The 17,336-nt window shown below is 48.3% G+C and overlaps 1 protein-coding gene across 1 annotated transcript; it reads left to right on the forward strand.

The window, feature by feature from the left end:
* Positions 1-322: 322 nt before the first annotated feature.
* On the forward strand, positions 323-17,144 carry gas2l1 (growth arrest-specific 2 like 1). Its single transcript, XM_057032480.1, has 5 exons — positions 323-1,544; positions 7,329-7,436; positions 10,291-10,387; positions 10,972-11,281; positions 12,644-17,144. The coding sequence occupies exons 1-5, from the start codon at positions 840-842 to the stop codon at positions 14,706-14,708; spliced, it is 3,285 nt and encodes a 1,094-aa protein (XP_056888460.1). The 5' UTR covers positions 323-839; the 3' UTR covers positions 14,709-17,144.
* Positions 17,145-17,336: the final 192 nt, after the last annotated feature.

The following is a 17,336-nucleotide window of genomic DNA, read 5'->3' on the forward strand; positions in this document are numbered from 1 at the left end:
GCGTTTTAATGGTCGTGGGGGATTTCTTAGTTTTTGTCTCATGATGCTGACGTGCACGCGTTATCTCTTCGGGCACAATACTGAAGGCAGACAAAGGTCTCACTGTGGAGCGAAGTTCGTCTTTACAGTAGGTACGCTGTCTGATGGAGAATCCTCAAAAAACACAGTGGACAAACGGTTCAATGTCGCGGCCCAATCAGAAAAGAAAACTGTCATTTGAATTTCACTGTCATGTTTTCACCAGTTTCTGGGATATAAAACACCCAAAAGGACAACGTGACGATCTAAATGAGTCGGTAAACATGGGGTTAAGTTCTCCTCCTCTCTGCCGAGCGTTGATCCTTCATAATGGGATGTGCCACCAAGTCGCTGAGCGCTGAGCAGGTCAACATATTCATGCGGGGAGGCGGGTCTTTCCTGCGGGGAGGCTGAGCTGCGGACGCGCTGCAGCTCCAGTCGTCGAGATCGCGTCGATGCGGAGCCGAGCTCGCGCACACAAATGGTGACACGTGAATTTTCCTGGGCGAGAGGACCCACGGCCCGCCGGTGGGATTAGCCGCGGTCTCCGTCCTCAGCCCCCCCGCACCACCACCACGACCCTGGGATGCGCCCTGCAGATGGAACGGCTTTGCCAGAGACCACCGGAAAACGCGTCCGTGCGCCGCGACCTCTCCGCATCCTGATGCGCCTCTGACAACACAAAGCCCGGTTCCCCTGGATCGGAATGGGTGCGTCAACGCGGTTATGTCACCATATTCACGGGTGAGGCTTTGGAGCGCAGTCGCGCAATGACACTATCGGGAATTATTAAGTAGACTTTATTGACAGATTTCGACAATATGGCTGATCAGAGCAACATTCAGTCCGCCGCCTCTAAGAGTATCAGGCCCTTTAAATCCAGCGAAGAGTACCTGTATGCCATGAAGGAGGATCTGGCAGAATGGTTAAACACCCTGTACGACCTAGATATCACTGCGGACACCTTCATGGACGCGCTGGAGACGGGCTGTGCCCTCTGTCGGCACGCCAACAACGTCAACCGCGCCGCGCAGGACTTCCAGCTGGAGTACCCGGAGGCTGCGCACGCCATGAAGGTGCCGTCCAAAGATGTGGTCTTTCAGTCGCGCAACGTCGTCTCCGGCTCGTTCCTGGCCCGAGACAACGTCTCCAATTTCATCAGCTGGTGCCGGCAGGAGCTCTGGATCAAGGACGTGCTCATGTTCGAGACCAACGACCTGGTGGAGCGATGCAACGAGAAGAATTTCGTGCTCTGCCTCCTCGAGGTAGCGCGACGCGGCTCCAAGTTCGGCATGCTGGCCCCCATGTTGATCCAGCTGGAGGAGGAGATCGAGGAGGAGATCCGGGACCAAGAGTGCCAGCGGATCGATACGGAGGTGCCGCCCGAGCAGAGCCCGCCCAGCAGCAGGCGCTTCAGCGGGAAGGAGAGCAGGAAGCATGTGGAGGATGAGGGGGAGCCTGACCCCGAGCCCTTCATCTGGCCGCAGAAGAGGGTTCTGTGTGACATGCGGAATTTGGACGAGCTGGTGAGTTGGAAGCAATAAAAACACCAATCATTATAAATCCTGCAGGCATACTCCAGAGCTGCATCACGTGTCTCCTGCTCACATTTTAATCATCAAATCATATGTGGAAAAACCCAACATGGTCTCTCCACCTCTGTCCTCCATCAGAGCTCAGCATTATGGAGTGTATTTTGTCTGGTGCTGCAGCAACTGAAGGTCTACTGTAGGAATGTGTTAACAAAGGGGAACCAGCTGAGAAATGTAGGAATATGATCGCCTGCAGCGGGGTTGCGTTCGTGGACCACACTGTTAGATACCAGACCTCCCTCAGGTCTGTGTGTGTGTCCGATTCCACATTCTGGTTCAAAACATCAGGACGGTTTCAGGAAAATTCCCCATTCCAGTGGGACTCAAACCAACACCTGCGTGGAGCTGGCTGACCTTCGCTGCCGCCTGCTGCACGTTAGAGAGGCGCATTCCTGGAATCGGCCCCGCTAACGAGTCGTCAGCCTGACTGGCGCAACACATGTCTGGGCTGTGCGCTGGGGGGTTGCAGTGTTTTCCCGCTGACAGCGACAATGATGAGCGAGCGGCGTGGGGGAGGAGGGGAGGGAGACGGCGGACAGTCACGCTTTTCCACGGACGATTAAAGGTCCGTCTGCCTGCCCTGGCTCATAGGATCGAGGATTACAGAGGCCACTTAAAGAGCACAGGGAAAAGAGGCTGCGCACGCGCTCGTCGTTCCCTTTCCCGTCTGTCGCCCTCACGCATCAGGTAGCCAGACAGACAGACAGACAGGTCTGACCTGCTCTCCCCTGCTCCTCCACCCTCTCCAACAACACGGATGTTTGCACAGGAGCCTGTTCAGACGCCCAAACTCAACATGAGACACACTCACAGAATCATGTTTGTACCGAAGAAAGTCAACCTCATCTTGCAGGGGCCATGGATATGTGGCAGAGAGTGTGTGTGTGTGTGCGTGTCTGTGTGTGTGTGTGTGCGTGCAGCTGCGGCGGTCGCCCTCAGTCATGCAGATGTGACTTTCCACCAAGATAGACTTTCACACCTGATGACCTCTAATGGAAGTTAGCTTAATTAAAAACTGGACTAAAGTGCCCGTGAACCACCTCGGTGTGCGTCTAGTAACGAACACTCTCAGTTTAGATCGGCTGCTGATGAATCACCAGGATGTTGTTATCACCACCATCGGTGCTTGAATGGATGGATGCAAGTCTAATGACAACTAGCTTACAGGTCATTGTTCTCACGAGCGCTCCGCAAACAGGACTGATGTTAAAACGGCCACTCATTCGCTTGTAAAATAAAAAAAAATACATTGGTCCACTTGCACCATGAGGTTGAGGAAGTGGCCGGCGCCTCATCTACTTCATCATCCTCTGAGTCACTTATAAAATGTTCCCGTTTCCGTCCTCGGCTGGTTTGTGTTCACGTGTCCCCCTCAGCGTTATACAATAATCATGCTGCAAAGAAACCCGCTCAGCTCCAGATAAAAGCACCCGCGCGGCCTCGTTGTGATTAGGCCTTGGGCGTCATTTAAAGGCAAACCTGGGTGAGGACCAAGATGACTCCCACTGACCCTTTCGTGCACACTCTTCCATATGCTCGCCACGTGCACAGGCATCGCTCTCTTCTTCTTCGTGCCGTTCTAAACTGGTTCATGTCTCCTCTCACTCCGGACTCCGTCTGTAGTTCATATACAAGTCCTCCCATCCCCCACCCCAGTCACCCCCCTCTAGACACGATAAAGCTGAGAGCAGCGTCGTTTGTCTTACCGGTGGCATAGAAGCGCAATATGTTACGTGCACGCTTCACAGTCAGGTAATCAAAGGCTGACCTCGGGTCTCTTGAATGGAGACGTCAGCGGAGCAAAAGAAGAAGGTCAGCGCGGAGAATCCCGCCTACGCAGGCCGTCTGCTCTATTAAACCGATGGTTCTGTTGGTGCATTCAGGGAGTAAACAAAGGGAAGGAGACGCAGGGTGCTGTGCCCAGAGTGACTTTACTGTACACTCTGTTAGACCTGACTGGAGTAGATGCTGCTCTGGGATGGCGAGCTACAGTGGAGAGTGAGCTAGAGTGTAAAAAGTAGGTCAGCGCGCTGGATCGCAGTCATGCACACTTCGCTGGGAGAGCGAGGCATCCTTCAGCGTGTTTCCCCCTCTTCTATCACACTTTTCTGCGTCTAGACTTGAATATGGTAACTTTTTTCAAAACCGCCAGATTTCACAGATATGGCAACAGATGGCGTCTCAGTCGGGTTTGTGAAAACAATTTAAATATTGTCGGATTTATTTGCCATCCGCCTCAGCTGATCTTTTGCATGATCTTCTTTTAACTGAGTTTCCTTCAGTATCAACCTGCTGATGATCGTAGCATCACGCTCTTCGCCATCCACAACATTTGAACCGTCTCTGTAGTAGATTATTACGGCGCCGTCTCATGAATTAGACGACTGTTCACCCTGCAGCATTTGACTCCCATTCAATTAATTCCTCCGGCGCCAGCAGCGGCCAGTTTGTCATGTGGTCCGATGAAAAGATTAATTGATTTTCAGCGAATGGTTGCGTTAAAATAGCGGATGTTTGTGTGCCTCGGGGCATGTGTGATTTTCTGCTTTGCACCATAACGAAAGCATGCAGCACACATTCAAAACCACTTCTATCTTGTTTTTGAGTATCACCTCTCAGGTCTGTATACTAAACATGGGCTCCTTGGCAGCTTAGTTTAGTGTCACTTTGGAAATGACTAAAGTATTGAATATTTGCCCACTAGCACTTTGAAAAGGGACTAGAAACACACCAGCGCAATCTATTAGCACTTACATGTAGCTTCCCTAGTTGTTAGATTTGTAGTTTTGTATAATTCACTGCTGTTTTGTTGCACTCTCCAAATTAGCGACAGATACATTAATGGCTGGATTATGAAGGGGAATGATTGTTACATGTCCCCACACGCTACATCATTATTCCTCTTTGTGCAGACTAACCTGTGACTCTTGGATTGACCCGGGGCGGTTTCCCGACATCTTGTCTCTGCTAGTCTGGCCAGTTCCGCCAGTATGCTAACTGCTTCCTCGGGCGGCAGCCCCAAATGTATCATCATTCCCTCTGTCGTGTTTCTTTCATCCTCCATGCAGGTCGAATAAAAAGTTGATTTGTGCGAAGCAAGCCGCCCCGTGTTTACGAGACATTGTCTACACAGACAGTCGTTGGTTTTAATGGAAGTTAGGCTCTCTGTGTGACTGTTTCTGGGGCCGAGCGTGTATTCACAGGCTTCAGGAATGCTTACTCTGAGCAATATTCCATCAGGATGTAAGTGATGCCCCTCCTGCCCAGTGCTCCTTCCTGTCTCCTTGTTTATCTGATGGCGATCCCGAAGGCGTGACAGTAAAAGTAAAATACATCTGATGTGTGCCCTATAATCAGCTTCAGTGGTTCAATTTCCTCTCAGAAGCAGTTCGTGTTCATACCCACCAATCTGGAAACACCCTGCTGTAAATTCCTGTTTCGTGAATTGTCGTAATGTTCAGTTTTTATTGTCGAGGTTTGGTCGCGGTTATTATTGCTTTCATGAGCTGGAGCAGTTTCGTGGACCTGGCACAACAATATCTGACGTGTTCACTTCTGCAAACTGTAGTTACTCATTGTTTATTCCTGAGGAGGCCTGACACACATTCAAATTGATCTTTGACTGCCTGCAGTGCATTTATGATACAGTAAACGGGCTATAAACCTGAAACAGAACCAGAACTGTTGTACTCCTATTGCATAATTGCAAGAAAAGAACATCTGTGTTGCCTGACACATTAAAAGAGGAAAGATCCACACAGCATTTGAAGGAAAGGAGAAATGGAGAATCAATTCTTGATTTGTCTCCTCCCATTTCCTTTCCTTGTCCCCAGGGTTTGTCCAGCCCTCAGTCCTGGACAGTCTCCTCTACGAGTCGCCCTTTAGTTGTTGGCAGGAAGGAAAGGCCCAAAGAAGTCACTGAGTCACGCTTAGCAGATACTAAGTGTTCGGAGCTGTGATTTTCAGGTCAAACGCTGGAAATGTTTCTCTGTCTTCATGCAAAAACATTTCCGCATTCCTGAAGACAGCAGATAGCCATCACCAGGACACGCTGCTTCATTTTTTCCCCCCTCTTCCTTCTTAAACATCTGCTGCTGTTTTTCAAAGCACCTCTCATTTGACCAGCACGCATCCGTAATTCATTTCTCGGCTTCTTTCTCAGCGTAGCGCCGCTTCCGCATGCTTCTGGCGTGACCTTGTCGTTCTCTGCCCCCACGCTGCCTCGCTCTCCCGCGCCTGTGCCGTGTGTGTTCTGCGCGCTCGCGTTGTTGACATGCAGAAGACACGGGAAGTGCACATGTCTCATCCAACATTCCGCAGAGTAAATGTTTGGGACGCCGCGGCTGCTGCTGATTAGCTTCTTTAATAAAGACTTTCATGGCTCTGGGGGTTTCATCTGATATGTGTTAGTCTTTCACCTCTGGAGAGAAGCGAACCGCCTCAGCTGAACCGCTCTGAGGGGGGTTTTGTGTGACAGAACAGCTCAACTGCAGCAAGACTGGAAAAAAAAGAGACGACAAAGTGTACTGTTAAAAAAGGGAAGGGAAAGGTTACATGTGTGTCTGTTGCCCTAGCAATCTTTCCATGAACTCACCGGCTGGGGTTTTTCCAAACAGAACTCGTTCAGCCAGTGACAGAAATGAAAGACGGAGTGACAGAGCGGAAAGAAAGCGAGGGGGGGGGGGGAGTCGAAATATATGCAAAACAAAGAAGGTGCTTGGGAATTAAGAAGCACGAGTGTGGTCTGAAATTGAAAGGCTGAGAGACAATAAAATGCAGTTTCCGGTGAGAGAGAGAGCGAGCGAGCAGGTGAGATGCTGAGGCTTATCCCTGAATCCACCCTCTTTAATTAGCATGGACAAAATGAGGGTGCTGTTTCATAGGAACAGCACGCTCGATCTTCTGAATACACCATAATGATGGAGGGAGAGACTCCCAGCATGTCCCCTCAGCCCTGGACGCTTCATCAAAGGTCCTGTAAACAGCCAGAGGGAGGGTGAGTTTCCTTCACTCTGTTGTTCACCCACCATATCAATGAAATCTACCCCTCCCTCGTTTAATGGCCGCCTTCGCCCGCCCAATCCTCAGAGCAGGTATTCTTCCAGCCTTCCTGTGCTCTCCCATGTGCAGCACTACTTTCTCTCCATTGTGGTTGGCGAGCGGGCATACGCCTTTTTATCTGCGGGGGACGCCAAGAAAAACAGCAAACTTGTCTAATCCAGGCCTGTGCAGCGCAGACACATCTGGCCCCACCCTTCTGTCTGACTCCGGTTGCCTAATAAGCACTCCTGACCGCAGCAGCGGCACCAGCTCCGAGTCCCAAATCAAAGCCCAGCTGGGAGCGCAGGCCTGCTGACATCACCACCACCCTCGGCCTGTTTACCGAGGTCTTTCTATTCCTGGACTATGATGTCACGAGCAGAAATGTTGCCATGTAAAAGGAGAAGTATATGTATTCATTAGTATGTCGGCATGTTTCTGTCAAACTTTGTGGTAAATAGTCTTCTTCTTTACCACAAGAAGAATATAGGAAGATGAAGGAGGCAGCCATAGCTTAATTCCTCACCCCGTCAGCCAGTATTATTGTTTGCCTACAGCTCAGGACCTGCAGGACCTCCAGAATCCTGACTCGGCTCCAGCCTGTATGAACAGGACAAGACCCCGCTCGGGATGTGTCATGCTGGCGTCAGGGTGTTGCTCACTTCTGTTTTTCCTCAGGTGCGGGAGATTCTGGGCCAGTGCTCCTGCCCCGCTCAGTTCCCCATGATCAAGGTGTCGGAGGGGAAGTACAAGGTGGGAGACTCCAGCGCGTTGATCTTCATCAGGGTAGGTGCTCCCTGATGTGCAACCTCGTTTTGAAAAGGGGTTTTATATCTCAAAACGTCATTTCTGTCAGTATGATGTGGGATTTGGGAGTGAGGCCACATCGACACAAGACAGAGGAGCAGTTTGGATGCCAATACCACATAAATATACCAAACCTTTTCAGATTTACTGTATATCAGGTAACTTGGCACAAAGCACAGAGGCCTGTGATGCATATGATAATTGTAAGGAACCCTGCAGTGTTGGCGTCCGGCACCACGTGTTGTAACAGCAGATACTCAGCTGCCGAAGCTCCACAAAAACTGCACAGTGTTCAAATTTCTCCGTCCGATGGAACCATCTCACTCAGTCCTGAGACTGTACTCCCCCCCCCCACCCCCACCCCCGAGACACAATTAGAGCTTTAGGTCATTTCCTGGCTCGCACCTTATCTGGGCTGCGCCCGGTTTCTGCAGGATTGTTTGCCCCAGATTAGGTTTCAGAGCTGCCACTGGACCCACATCAGGGTTCACAGGACTGGGAAGGACGAGGGGCTGTTAAGAGGGATCGATTTGGTTTCACTTACCTAAAATGTATCCTCCCAACCAGACTGATGGGCTCTTTTGGGGGCGTTCCAGGTTGTCTGCATTTACATTATAGGCCTCTCTTACCGGCAGTAATGCCAGTGTTTCCGCTTGTCCAGACAAAAACATATGATGAAAGATTTTCCTCCCACCTTCACACCGAAGGTGTGTCTACTAGAACTAAGAAATATTTGTGAAAATAACCGAAAGTCTTCCAATGGAAGCCTGAATCAAAAACATTAACGTTATGGGGGAAAAATAATACTTTCCCCATAGCAGAAAAGCTAAATATAGGCAACTAAGTGATATTTTATCCTGTATTTGAGTGAAATTTGCCCATTTGTGATGCATGTGAGCCGAAGCCTTTGTGTCAGTTCAGCTCTGTTCACACTGTCTCCGCCCTCCTCTGATTCCTCATCGGGGGTGACAGTAATTATGCGTGTGTCCCAGCAGCTACAAGTGTGTCCACACACTTCCAGTATTCTTCTGAGGGGAGGAATCAGACAGCCGCTCTCAAAGCCAACAAACCCCTATTCAGCTGCCAAATCTCCGACAATGAGCTCAGCCGAATGCTGGGATGGCGCGGCGGCGGCAAGTGAACAGGCGGGGGAGTTAATAAAGCCTGGGTGTCCCCCCAGGGAGGTTGTTGCAGCGAGAGGATGCCGTCAGTGCTGGGACATGGCAGCTAAACCCTGGGACCCTCGATTATTACAATCGAGGTTTGATAACAAATAGGTTCAACACTCCCCCACAATCTTGAGAAGTCTTTCTCTTCACTGTTGCCATAGAAACAGGCCTGGGTATCTCTGAGCTGTACGTAACTGCGATGCCCCTTTGGTGGTGGGTAAATTGGGCAGTTAAGCAGCGCATCCTAAGTGGAACATGATCCCATGACGTTCAGGAACAGGACTGTTGCAGATTTATGTGTAAATATGAGCATAATAGAGTCGTTTAATGTGGAAATGAGCCAGCTGTGCCGCATGCAAATAAAGCAGGATTTAATTTTCAGACGTGCACGATTAAAGTTATGCGGCTCTTGCAAACATCAACCCAAAAGTAGGTTATGGTGCACAGTTAAATACATCATTATGTTTGTTTATTTCTGCTGATGCACTGATCATAGTGAGGTAATTAAAAAAAACATTAATGAGACATTATTTTATAAATATATGCAATTAGCATTTTAATATCCCCCCTGACAAATTTTGTTAGGCAATTATCTCACCCCAGTTTGGAAATTAGCTGTGTTTTTTTCCCCCCAGTAGCTGCCATGACTGCCTCTCCTCCTCCACACAGATAAACTCAGAATGAGATAAATTACTGCCACATCAGCATCTTCATCGACACTACGGAGCTCTGCGTTAAAGCGAAAGTGATAGCAGAGTCAGAGCCGACAGTCAAACAGTCACTGACATAACTGTCACTGACATAACGCCACAGCGGAGGAGAGTAAGCAGTTTACAGCCTGATCTCAGGTCTGATATGAGATAAGCAGCTCAGCTGTTTTGACGGATTTTGATCTCATAGGGGAGACGGCAGATGAAGCGACTTGCAGCGGATTGGCAGGGATTGTGTTACAGAGTGGGGGGGGGTCAGGTGTCAGGGCACATGTTAATGTCTGTGGCCTCTGTCTGACCGGGGTCAGGGGACCCAGAGGTGGCTCCTGCTTTAGCTCTGAAGCATGCGTCAGGGAGAGCCTGGTGTCGGAACCCTCCGCCCTGGATGCTCTCACATTGTGACGCAGCACTGATGGCTGCCTCTGCCCGGAGGAAGAGAGGCTTTTTGGTCCGATCTCACAGATGTGTGCCTCAAAGAACAGAGAGCAGGAACTGACACAGCCGCTGCTCCTCTAACTCTCCAAGCCCCCTCCCCTCTCTTTGGAGATTTCAGTTACCCAGCACAGCAGGGGTGCACTGTTGCCATGCTAATACACCCTGATGAAAGCACAGGGATGCCGGCTCAAATGCATTAAAGCAAAGTGCCTAAAAAGTGTCTTTTACTGTGCTTGTGATACTCTAATTGTTAGTTGGCATGGCAATGAACACTCCCCATAATGGCAGCAGCTGGGGGTGATGTGAGAGAAAAGATGCAGGGGGAGGGAGAAACGGGGGCACTGGCAGGACTGCGTCAGAATGTTACACAACACTAAAGGCCCCACTTTGTCATTTGCATATCTATTGCCAGGGCACCGTGTGTGGTAACACTGTGTGCCTGAAACTTTAACCAATTCATTTGTGCGTAAACTGTTCATGGTGCAACCGAGGCCATGTTTTTCTCTGTCCCTCCCTCAGGTCCTTCGAACCCATGTGATGGTGCGTGTCGGAGGGGGCTGGGACACACTGGAGCACTATTTGGACAAGCATGACCCGTGTCGCTGTGCTGCTTTCGGTGAGATCACTTCCCATCCCTCATCGTCTCCTTACAAAATAGCTTCTTTGTAGCGTGACGCTGGCGAGTCGTCCAAAATACGTCTGCTGATCACTTCTAAAATACTAATTCCAGTTTACACCGGGAAAGATGATTTAGTCCCCGTTCTATTTTAAATGTTGATGCTGAATGGTTTGGCTTCGTTACGGTGAGAAACTTGGTCTGTTTTATATCAGAAAAGCGGTCTAAAAATATTTCCAGCCGGGAAGATGGTGAGTCACGTTCTGTGGGATTAGAACCCATCTTGAAAGAGCTTTTTCAGCATACAAACTGGTCATGGTGACAGTGCTTGAACTTACAACTTAGTTCAAATGCATGCTGGGTGGGACAATCCCTCTTATGTGTGGGCATAAACTGCTGCTGAAGCAGTAATGTCAGGGACAAACTCTCTGGTTTGGATGGCTGGGCCATGTTGATCTGGCTTATGGATTTAGATTTATGCTATCTGCTGCTGTCCCAGGCAGGGATGCACAATTTTAGCATCGCATTAGCAGTGATGCATAGACAGGTTAACAGTGTTTCTTTTTATTGATCTGTATCCCCAGCACACCGCTACCACCAGGCTAAAGCTAGTGGCCAGGGACAAGGAGGCCACAGCAAGTCCTCGAGTGCGCACTCGTCTCGCTCCACCAGTCCGGGTCCACTCTGGAGAAACGATGGCGTCGCACCTTACAAGCCCCCCGACAGACGCTCCCTGGAGCCCTCCTCTGCTTCCTGTGCTCCTAGTTCCTCCACACGCCCTGGACGATCCCGAAACCCATCCAGCTCCTCTGAGCTTGACTCCGGGTCACACCGTACCCTGCTTCCTCAGCCACCGCGTGACCGCTCGGAACCTCGCCACTTTAATCCGCTCAGGTAAGGCCGTGCGTCTGTGGACGTACACTGGCACTGACGTGCACTGGTAAGTGCAGCCAAAGAGAAAGCCGACACGCACAAATAACTTGAATTATATACAATATGTGTGCCAGGAAACCATGGATTAGCCTGGAGCAGATTTATCTAATCTCAGGTGACTTTGCTCAGATAAACCCCACAGAGCCACTCTGTAGTACGCGCTTGTGCACACTGTGTTAGGCAGGAACTACCTTTACTCTTCCTCGCTGCTCTTCTCTTATTTACCTCTGTTAACTCGATAAGACCTCTGCCAGATGGCTGCGTTTCCACGTGAGCTCTTTCTCGAGCCTTTGTGTTCTTGCCATGGCAAACAGATGGTGTGAATTAGTATCCAGTATTTTGAATTTAGCGAGCTCTTGACGTGAAACGTCAGCCGAAGTACTGAGGTTTCGACACTGACACATTAAGCGCGTCGCCCTTCCCATTGGATATGTGCATGATTAATGTTCCTTCTGATGCTCTTTGTGAAGTTGGTCAGGAGTTTAGTTGGTCTTATGTCTCAGAGCAGCTAATGAGTTGTTGTGGTGGTTTACATTGGCGTGCCGCTAATATGTGGATCAGTGATGGCTCAGAGCTCCCAGCTCTTTCTCATTAACCCTGCGGAGGTGGGGCCTCAGACCAGATAAAGACTAATCTGACAACTATCCCCAGACAACTGTCACACTTAGATGGGAATCTAGGTCAACAGGTGGGTTCTCTACCGACAGAAAACATGCCTGAATATGATCAAAACCTATTTTCGGGCAGTGACTTCAGGAGTCAGCGCACTGTGATGATGCCCAATGAAATAATGTGGACATGGGAGCGTCCATGTAATTGAACTTCAAAAGCTGGCCCTTTTATTGCATTTTAAAGGCGTACGATCAAGTCAACAGACTCTGCTGACAGAAGGATTGTCTGTTCTATTGACTTTACACCCCTGACAAACCCTCAGATGATCAGCTCACTAAAGCAAACCATGGGAAAGATGCTCCTGGCTCAAATCCAGCTTTTGCATTGTCAAACTGTTAAAACTGGTTGTGCCAGAGCCTCCATCACAAGGATGGTACATATTGGGCTCGCAGTGCTTTCTGATAGCTTTGGGTACTCCAAATCTAAACTATTGTGTCGGCACTTGTGAAATTTGATATTAGAATTGTAAAACCATCCACTACAATGTATTTCCTTTTTAGTTTATTTCCTCCCGTAAGTGATTATTCGTGATATCCTGGTGCTCCTACCAGTGTGTGCGTGAGAGGGGTGTGGTGTTCTGGGTTTAGAAGTGTTTGACCACATCCTGTGTGTATATGTATTATATAAAGGATCCTGTTTCTTTATTTAAAGGAATAAGGAGACAATGCTGCCGCTGTCACGACGTCTGTCTGGAGATAGTGACTCCTCTACAGCCTCTTCTAAGGGAGGAGGCGGAGGAGGCGGAGGAGGCGGAGGAGGTGGAGGACGGCACTCCCTCGGTGGTGCTTCACGGCGCTCTGGTGATGAGGTAGTTCTACTTGTCAGTCGCAAGGAGGGAAGGCACATGATCGAGCGACCAGGAGGTGGGAATCAGGGCCCATCCCTGCGCCCAAACATTCCCCGCGCACGCAGTCAGTCTCGAGAACGCTCAGCGCTCGCTCCAGTGCTTAAACCAAACCCACCTCAGGGGTCCTCCGATGGCTCACGGACATCCCGCACAGAGAGGGGGCGCTCACTTGGAAACGACGGCCCGAGGAGATTTCACGCTCCACGTTCACACAGCCAGAGCAAACTGTCGACAAGAGCGAATGATGCCAGCCTGGGACCCGCCTCTTGCTTTAAAGACCCTCAGCCCCCTCCCTCTGACAGAAAAGAGGACCTTCGGGCCAAGCAGGCACCCCCAGCCTCACCCAGATTAGGTGGCGGGTTCAGCAAGAGGCAGTCGTCCTCGTGCACCAACTCGCCTATTAAAGGCACCAACAACAATAACAGCAGCCCCAGCAAGAAGACCATCACCACCCCCAGACCACCAGCGCCTCGGCCCCCAACCACAGGAAAGAACAGATTACTGCCCCCTGTCACTTCAGGAGGCCGACGGTCACCACACTCAACTCCCCGCAACTCGTACCATCACCCTACACGCTCAGCTCGGACTTTACAGGGCCCTCGTTCCATCGGGCGTGGCCAGCCCCGGAACTGGGCTGGGCCGGAACACCAGGAGTCCGAGGAAGAGGATGTGACCCCTGGCTTCCAGATGCTGCCAACGATAGACCCCCAGAGGGAGCAGGACCTGTATCGCAGCTTTGAGGCTGAATTTCTGGCCAATTCCCAACAGGCTCGAGGAGTACTGAGCAGAGTGCCAGCAGGAGCGATCCAACAGGGATCTTTGACCAGTTCAGGACCGGCACCTGCTAATTCTAACGTCACAGACTCTGCGTATTCGTCGTCGAACTCCTCCACCTCCTCCCTGAATGTGGGGGCAAAGATGGGGACGCTGCCAGACCTCAGGGAATCCAAGCGAACTAATCCCAATCACCTCCCGCTCGATGACCCCTTACATGTTCTTTATGGCAACAGTTTAGGAGGAACGCACCACTTCGTTCAAGGGGAGCAGTGGTCAGAGTGCAGAGGTGGCCTGAAGAAACTCCCGGCTATCTCCAGCTCCATGGAAGAGAGAGAACTCTCATCTTACCTGTCGGAGTCCGACTTAATGAACCAGACCCCCTCAAAACCTGCTGTAGACTGTAGGAATATGAACGGAGACCATGAAATTTTAACTGCTAAAGTGGGGATTACAAATGATGAGGGTAAACTTGATTGGCGCACAGAGCATTCAGGAGATATTCCTCTGGAGAATCATCAGAAAATCTTAACCTATGACATAGACAATTGCGATGGCAGCGACGATCTTCCGCCGCCAGAGGCTTGCCCGTCACCCGTGCCCTTTCCCCGCTCAGAGGATTGCTCCTTCCAAGATTCCTCCAGTGAAAGCTCTTCCATGTGCTTCAGCCTCAGCGAGTCCTACTCGGAATCCCCCCAACCTTCTTCTCCGGTGGCCAATGGAGACGCTCACGGAGAAGCACCGTCCGCTAAGAAAGGGCAGAAAAAGGGGGACAAGTTAGACTCTCTTGCAAAGCCCAAGCCTAGAGCGAAAATCAGGCCTCGCATTGACAACTGGCCAGAAAACTGCCCCACGCGTATTCCCACGCCGGTCAGCTACCGAGATCTGCAGGTTCACGAAGCCCTGTCCCCATCCTGCACCCCGCCACTGTCGCCACAGTGCTCGCGCTCCTCCGCTCGCACGACCACGTGCAAGATCCTGCACCCGGTGTTTGCGGATATGATCCATCCGCAGACACGTTCCCCAGCCTTAGGCAACAAAGACCGCTCATACCCTGGAAAGTCAGGGAGCCTTGGAACCGATGCCTGGCTGTAGCACAAATGAGGATCTGTTGTCATGTTGTCATGGACGTTGACTACTAAAAACAATGAAGACTGGGTTTTGTACTCATTTCACTGCATGCTTGACACTCCTCCTTCCCTAAATATATCCAAGGGTTCTGCGTTGGGTTTAATTTGCACTCAAACCAAATTATTTATTACCAAAGGAATAGTCTTCAGTGTTTATTTTGCCATTCATTAGATTTATCTTATTGCTCTTTTTTTTTTCTTAAACCAGGGCACTTGTGAAATTGTCTTTGTTAGAGTCAGAGCATGTGTGCAGCCACGCTGCTTCAGCGAGGGCGTGGTGAGGTGCCAGGGATTCGAACCTGCATCTTTATCAACACTACAAGCATGACAGTGGACCGTTGGTCACATAGACCGGCTCCATCTAGTGGTTAACCACACAATCTCTTGCCTTGATAGTCAATAAACTGTTCTTAATGGACTTTTTTTTTCTGGACATGGGTGATCCTCACATATAAATCTTAACGATCATATTTAAATTATACCTATAGATAAAAGTCAACCTCATGCTTCTGATTTTATGTAAATCATCTGCTCCACCAAACAAAGTCTGATTATAATGGTTCATTCAGTCAAAATAGACTTTTTTAAAAAATGTGTATGTATGAGAAGGGTTCGACAATAGATTTAATGCAGTGGAGTATTTTAAATTCTTAAATTCTTAAATTCTACTCTTAAGTGGATTAAATGTAAAAACAGGAGGATCAGTGAAGCTGTATTACTTTGTGCCATTGTCAAACTAACTTCTTCTGATCAGATGACACCCTGCAAAAAAAAGTCACATACATACGCGTGCATTAGTCAGTTATTTAGAAGAATGAACGTGTACAGATGTGTATTTGCTCACTGACTGATGTGGCCATTCTGTATATAAGATAGTAGTTTAATGTACATAGTCATGGTTATCAGTTCTGTGTTGCCTTAGCTATGCAACGTTGGTGTTGGTTGGAAATGCCTTGACAATTCCCTCTGCCTTACAGTTTAATTTAATGTTTTTGAATGTTTTGCTCATCATTAGGACTGTTTGATAACACAGTGACATAAATGTCGATGATAACAGGAACATTTCTGTGTGAATGTTGTGAGAAAAAAGTGAGGAAAGTTGCCAATTTTAGTTAAAACATATACTTGATTCAGGTGTACAATTCATTGTCAAAATGATATTTATTTAATCTTAATTTTAAAAGAGCAGCTGCTCTCAAGCACGAGAAATTATTTACGAGACTGACAGTGACATCTAGTGGCTGAGGTGAGCTATTTATCCGCTGACAAAGATGTTATTTTCTGATGGGAAAAACATCTCTTCCACGCTTTCGGAACGATTTGCATCCGAATGCTGATTAGAGCCAATGAAAGTGCATTAAAAGGTGAATTTGATGGATGAAGAATAGTTTTGACATGCGTGTGACAGTGCATGAATAATATACTGGATATGTTCTCTTGTGAAACTCTAGCACACTTTGAAAGGCCAGACTCAAGACATCTTCTGTACTTCTATTTTTTATGTTTAACTGGCATTGATTTTGCGATTTGGCTCTGAAAACACGAGTACTGCAGTGTTAGTGCCCTGTAGTAAATGTGTGAGAAATATCCGCATAAAAGGATGAAAAACAGCTGTTTCAGGGCACTGAAACAGAGAGAAGGCCAGGGAAGAGTGTACATACATTGTGTTCATATAAAGTGTGTATAGAGCTGATGTGATCAGGGTGAGTGATCTAAATGGTTGGTTGGTCTAACTTATTTATTTACCAGAAGCCTCTTTGGGCTGACATGACTTGAGATGTGTGACTCTAGTATTGAGAGAACTGAGTGTTTAAAGGAATGCAATATGGTCCGTTTTTCTCAACAATGTACCATAAAGAGAATAATGAGCTACAGTTTTATAATCCTTCAGTCATGAAAGTGTCTGGGGAAGTTTGATTTGGTATTCCTCATTGCTGAAAATGATTGAAAATGTATCAGGATCACAAGTGCTACATAAGAAACATATGTAGCTCGTTATTACGTACACTACTTTTAAATGAATTTCAAATGTTATACGGTTGTTTTTTGCTCAGCTTTATTTGCATATAGGAGTAAAACCTGTTTTAAAAATATCCCACTCACATCAACCTCGAACATGCACGCCAATACATCTGTTTGCAAATCATTAAAAGACTACACTTATCATGTTATACTGCAAAATTTGAATGTTTGTGTTTGGATCATGTCTTCTTTGATGGTTATTTTCCACTAAATTTTAAGTTAAATGTACAGAATGCTTGAAACTGTGGATTTTATATGTATGAAATGGCAATCCTGCTTCAGTTAATTGTTTTCTGAAGTTGAAAATGCTGTCAAGAGTTTTCTTGTAATAAAACCTTTCCTCTGAAATTTCACAGTTAATAAAAAAAACATGCATAAATGTTTGAAGTTGACTTACATTATTTAAATCCCATATATATTATTGCGTATGTGGCTGGCTGATTATCTGGACGGGCAAAATGTTAAATATGAACAAATATGAACAACACACCGTTGAGTGGTGGACTTTCCTATATTCATTTGACCATATGTTTTTAAAAAAACATAAAAGTTTTACTATATCACTATGGGC

This window comes from Takifugu flavidus, chromosome 5 (assembly GCF_003711565.1).
Source record: "Takifugu flavidus isolate HTHZ2018 chromosome 5, ASM371156v2, whole genome shotgun sequence".
Lineage (NCBI taxonomy): Eukaryota > Metazoa > Chordata > Actinopteri > Tetraodontiformes > Tetraodontidae > Takifugu > Takifugu flavidus.

Coding starts and splice junctions, on each gene's coding strand:
- gas2l1 (XM_057032480.1), top strand. CDS start 840: ATGGCTGATCAGAGCAACATTCAGTCCGCCGCCTCTAAGAGTATCAGG. Junction 1,545..7,328: donor TGCGGAATTTGGACGAGCTG/GTGAGTTGGAAG, acceptor GTTTTTCCTCAG/GTGCGGGAGATTCTGGGCCA. Junction 10,388..10,971: donor GTGTCGCTGTGCTGCTTTCG/GTGAGATCACTT, acceptor CTGTATCCCCAG/CACACCGCTACCACCAGGCT.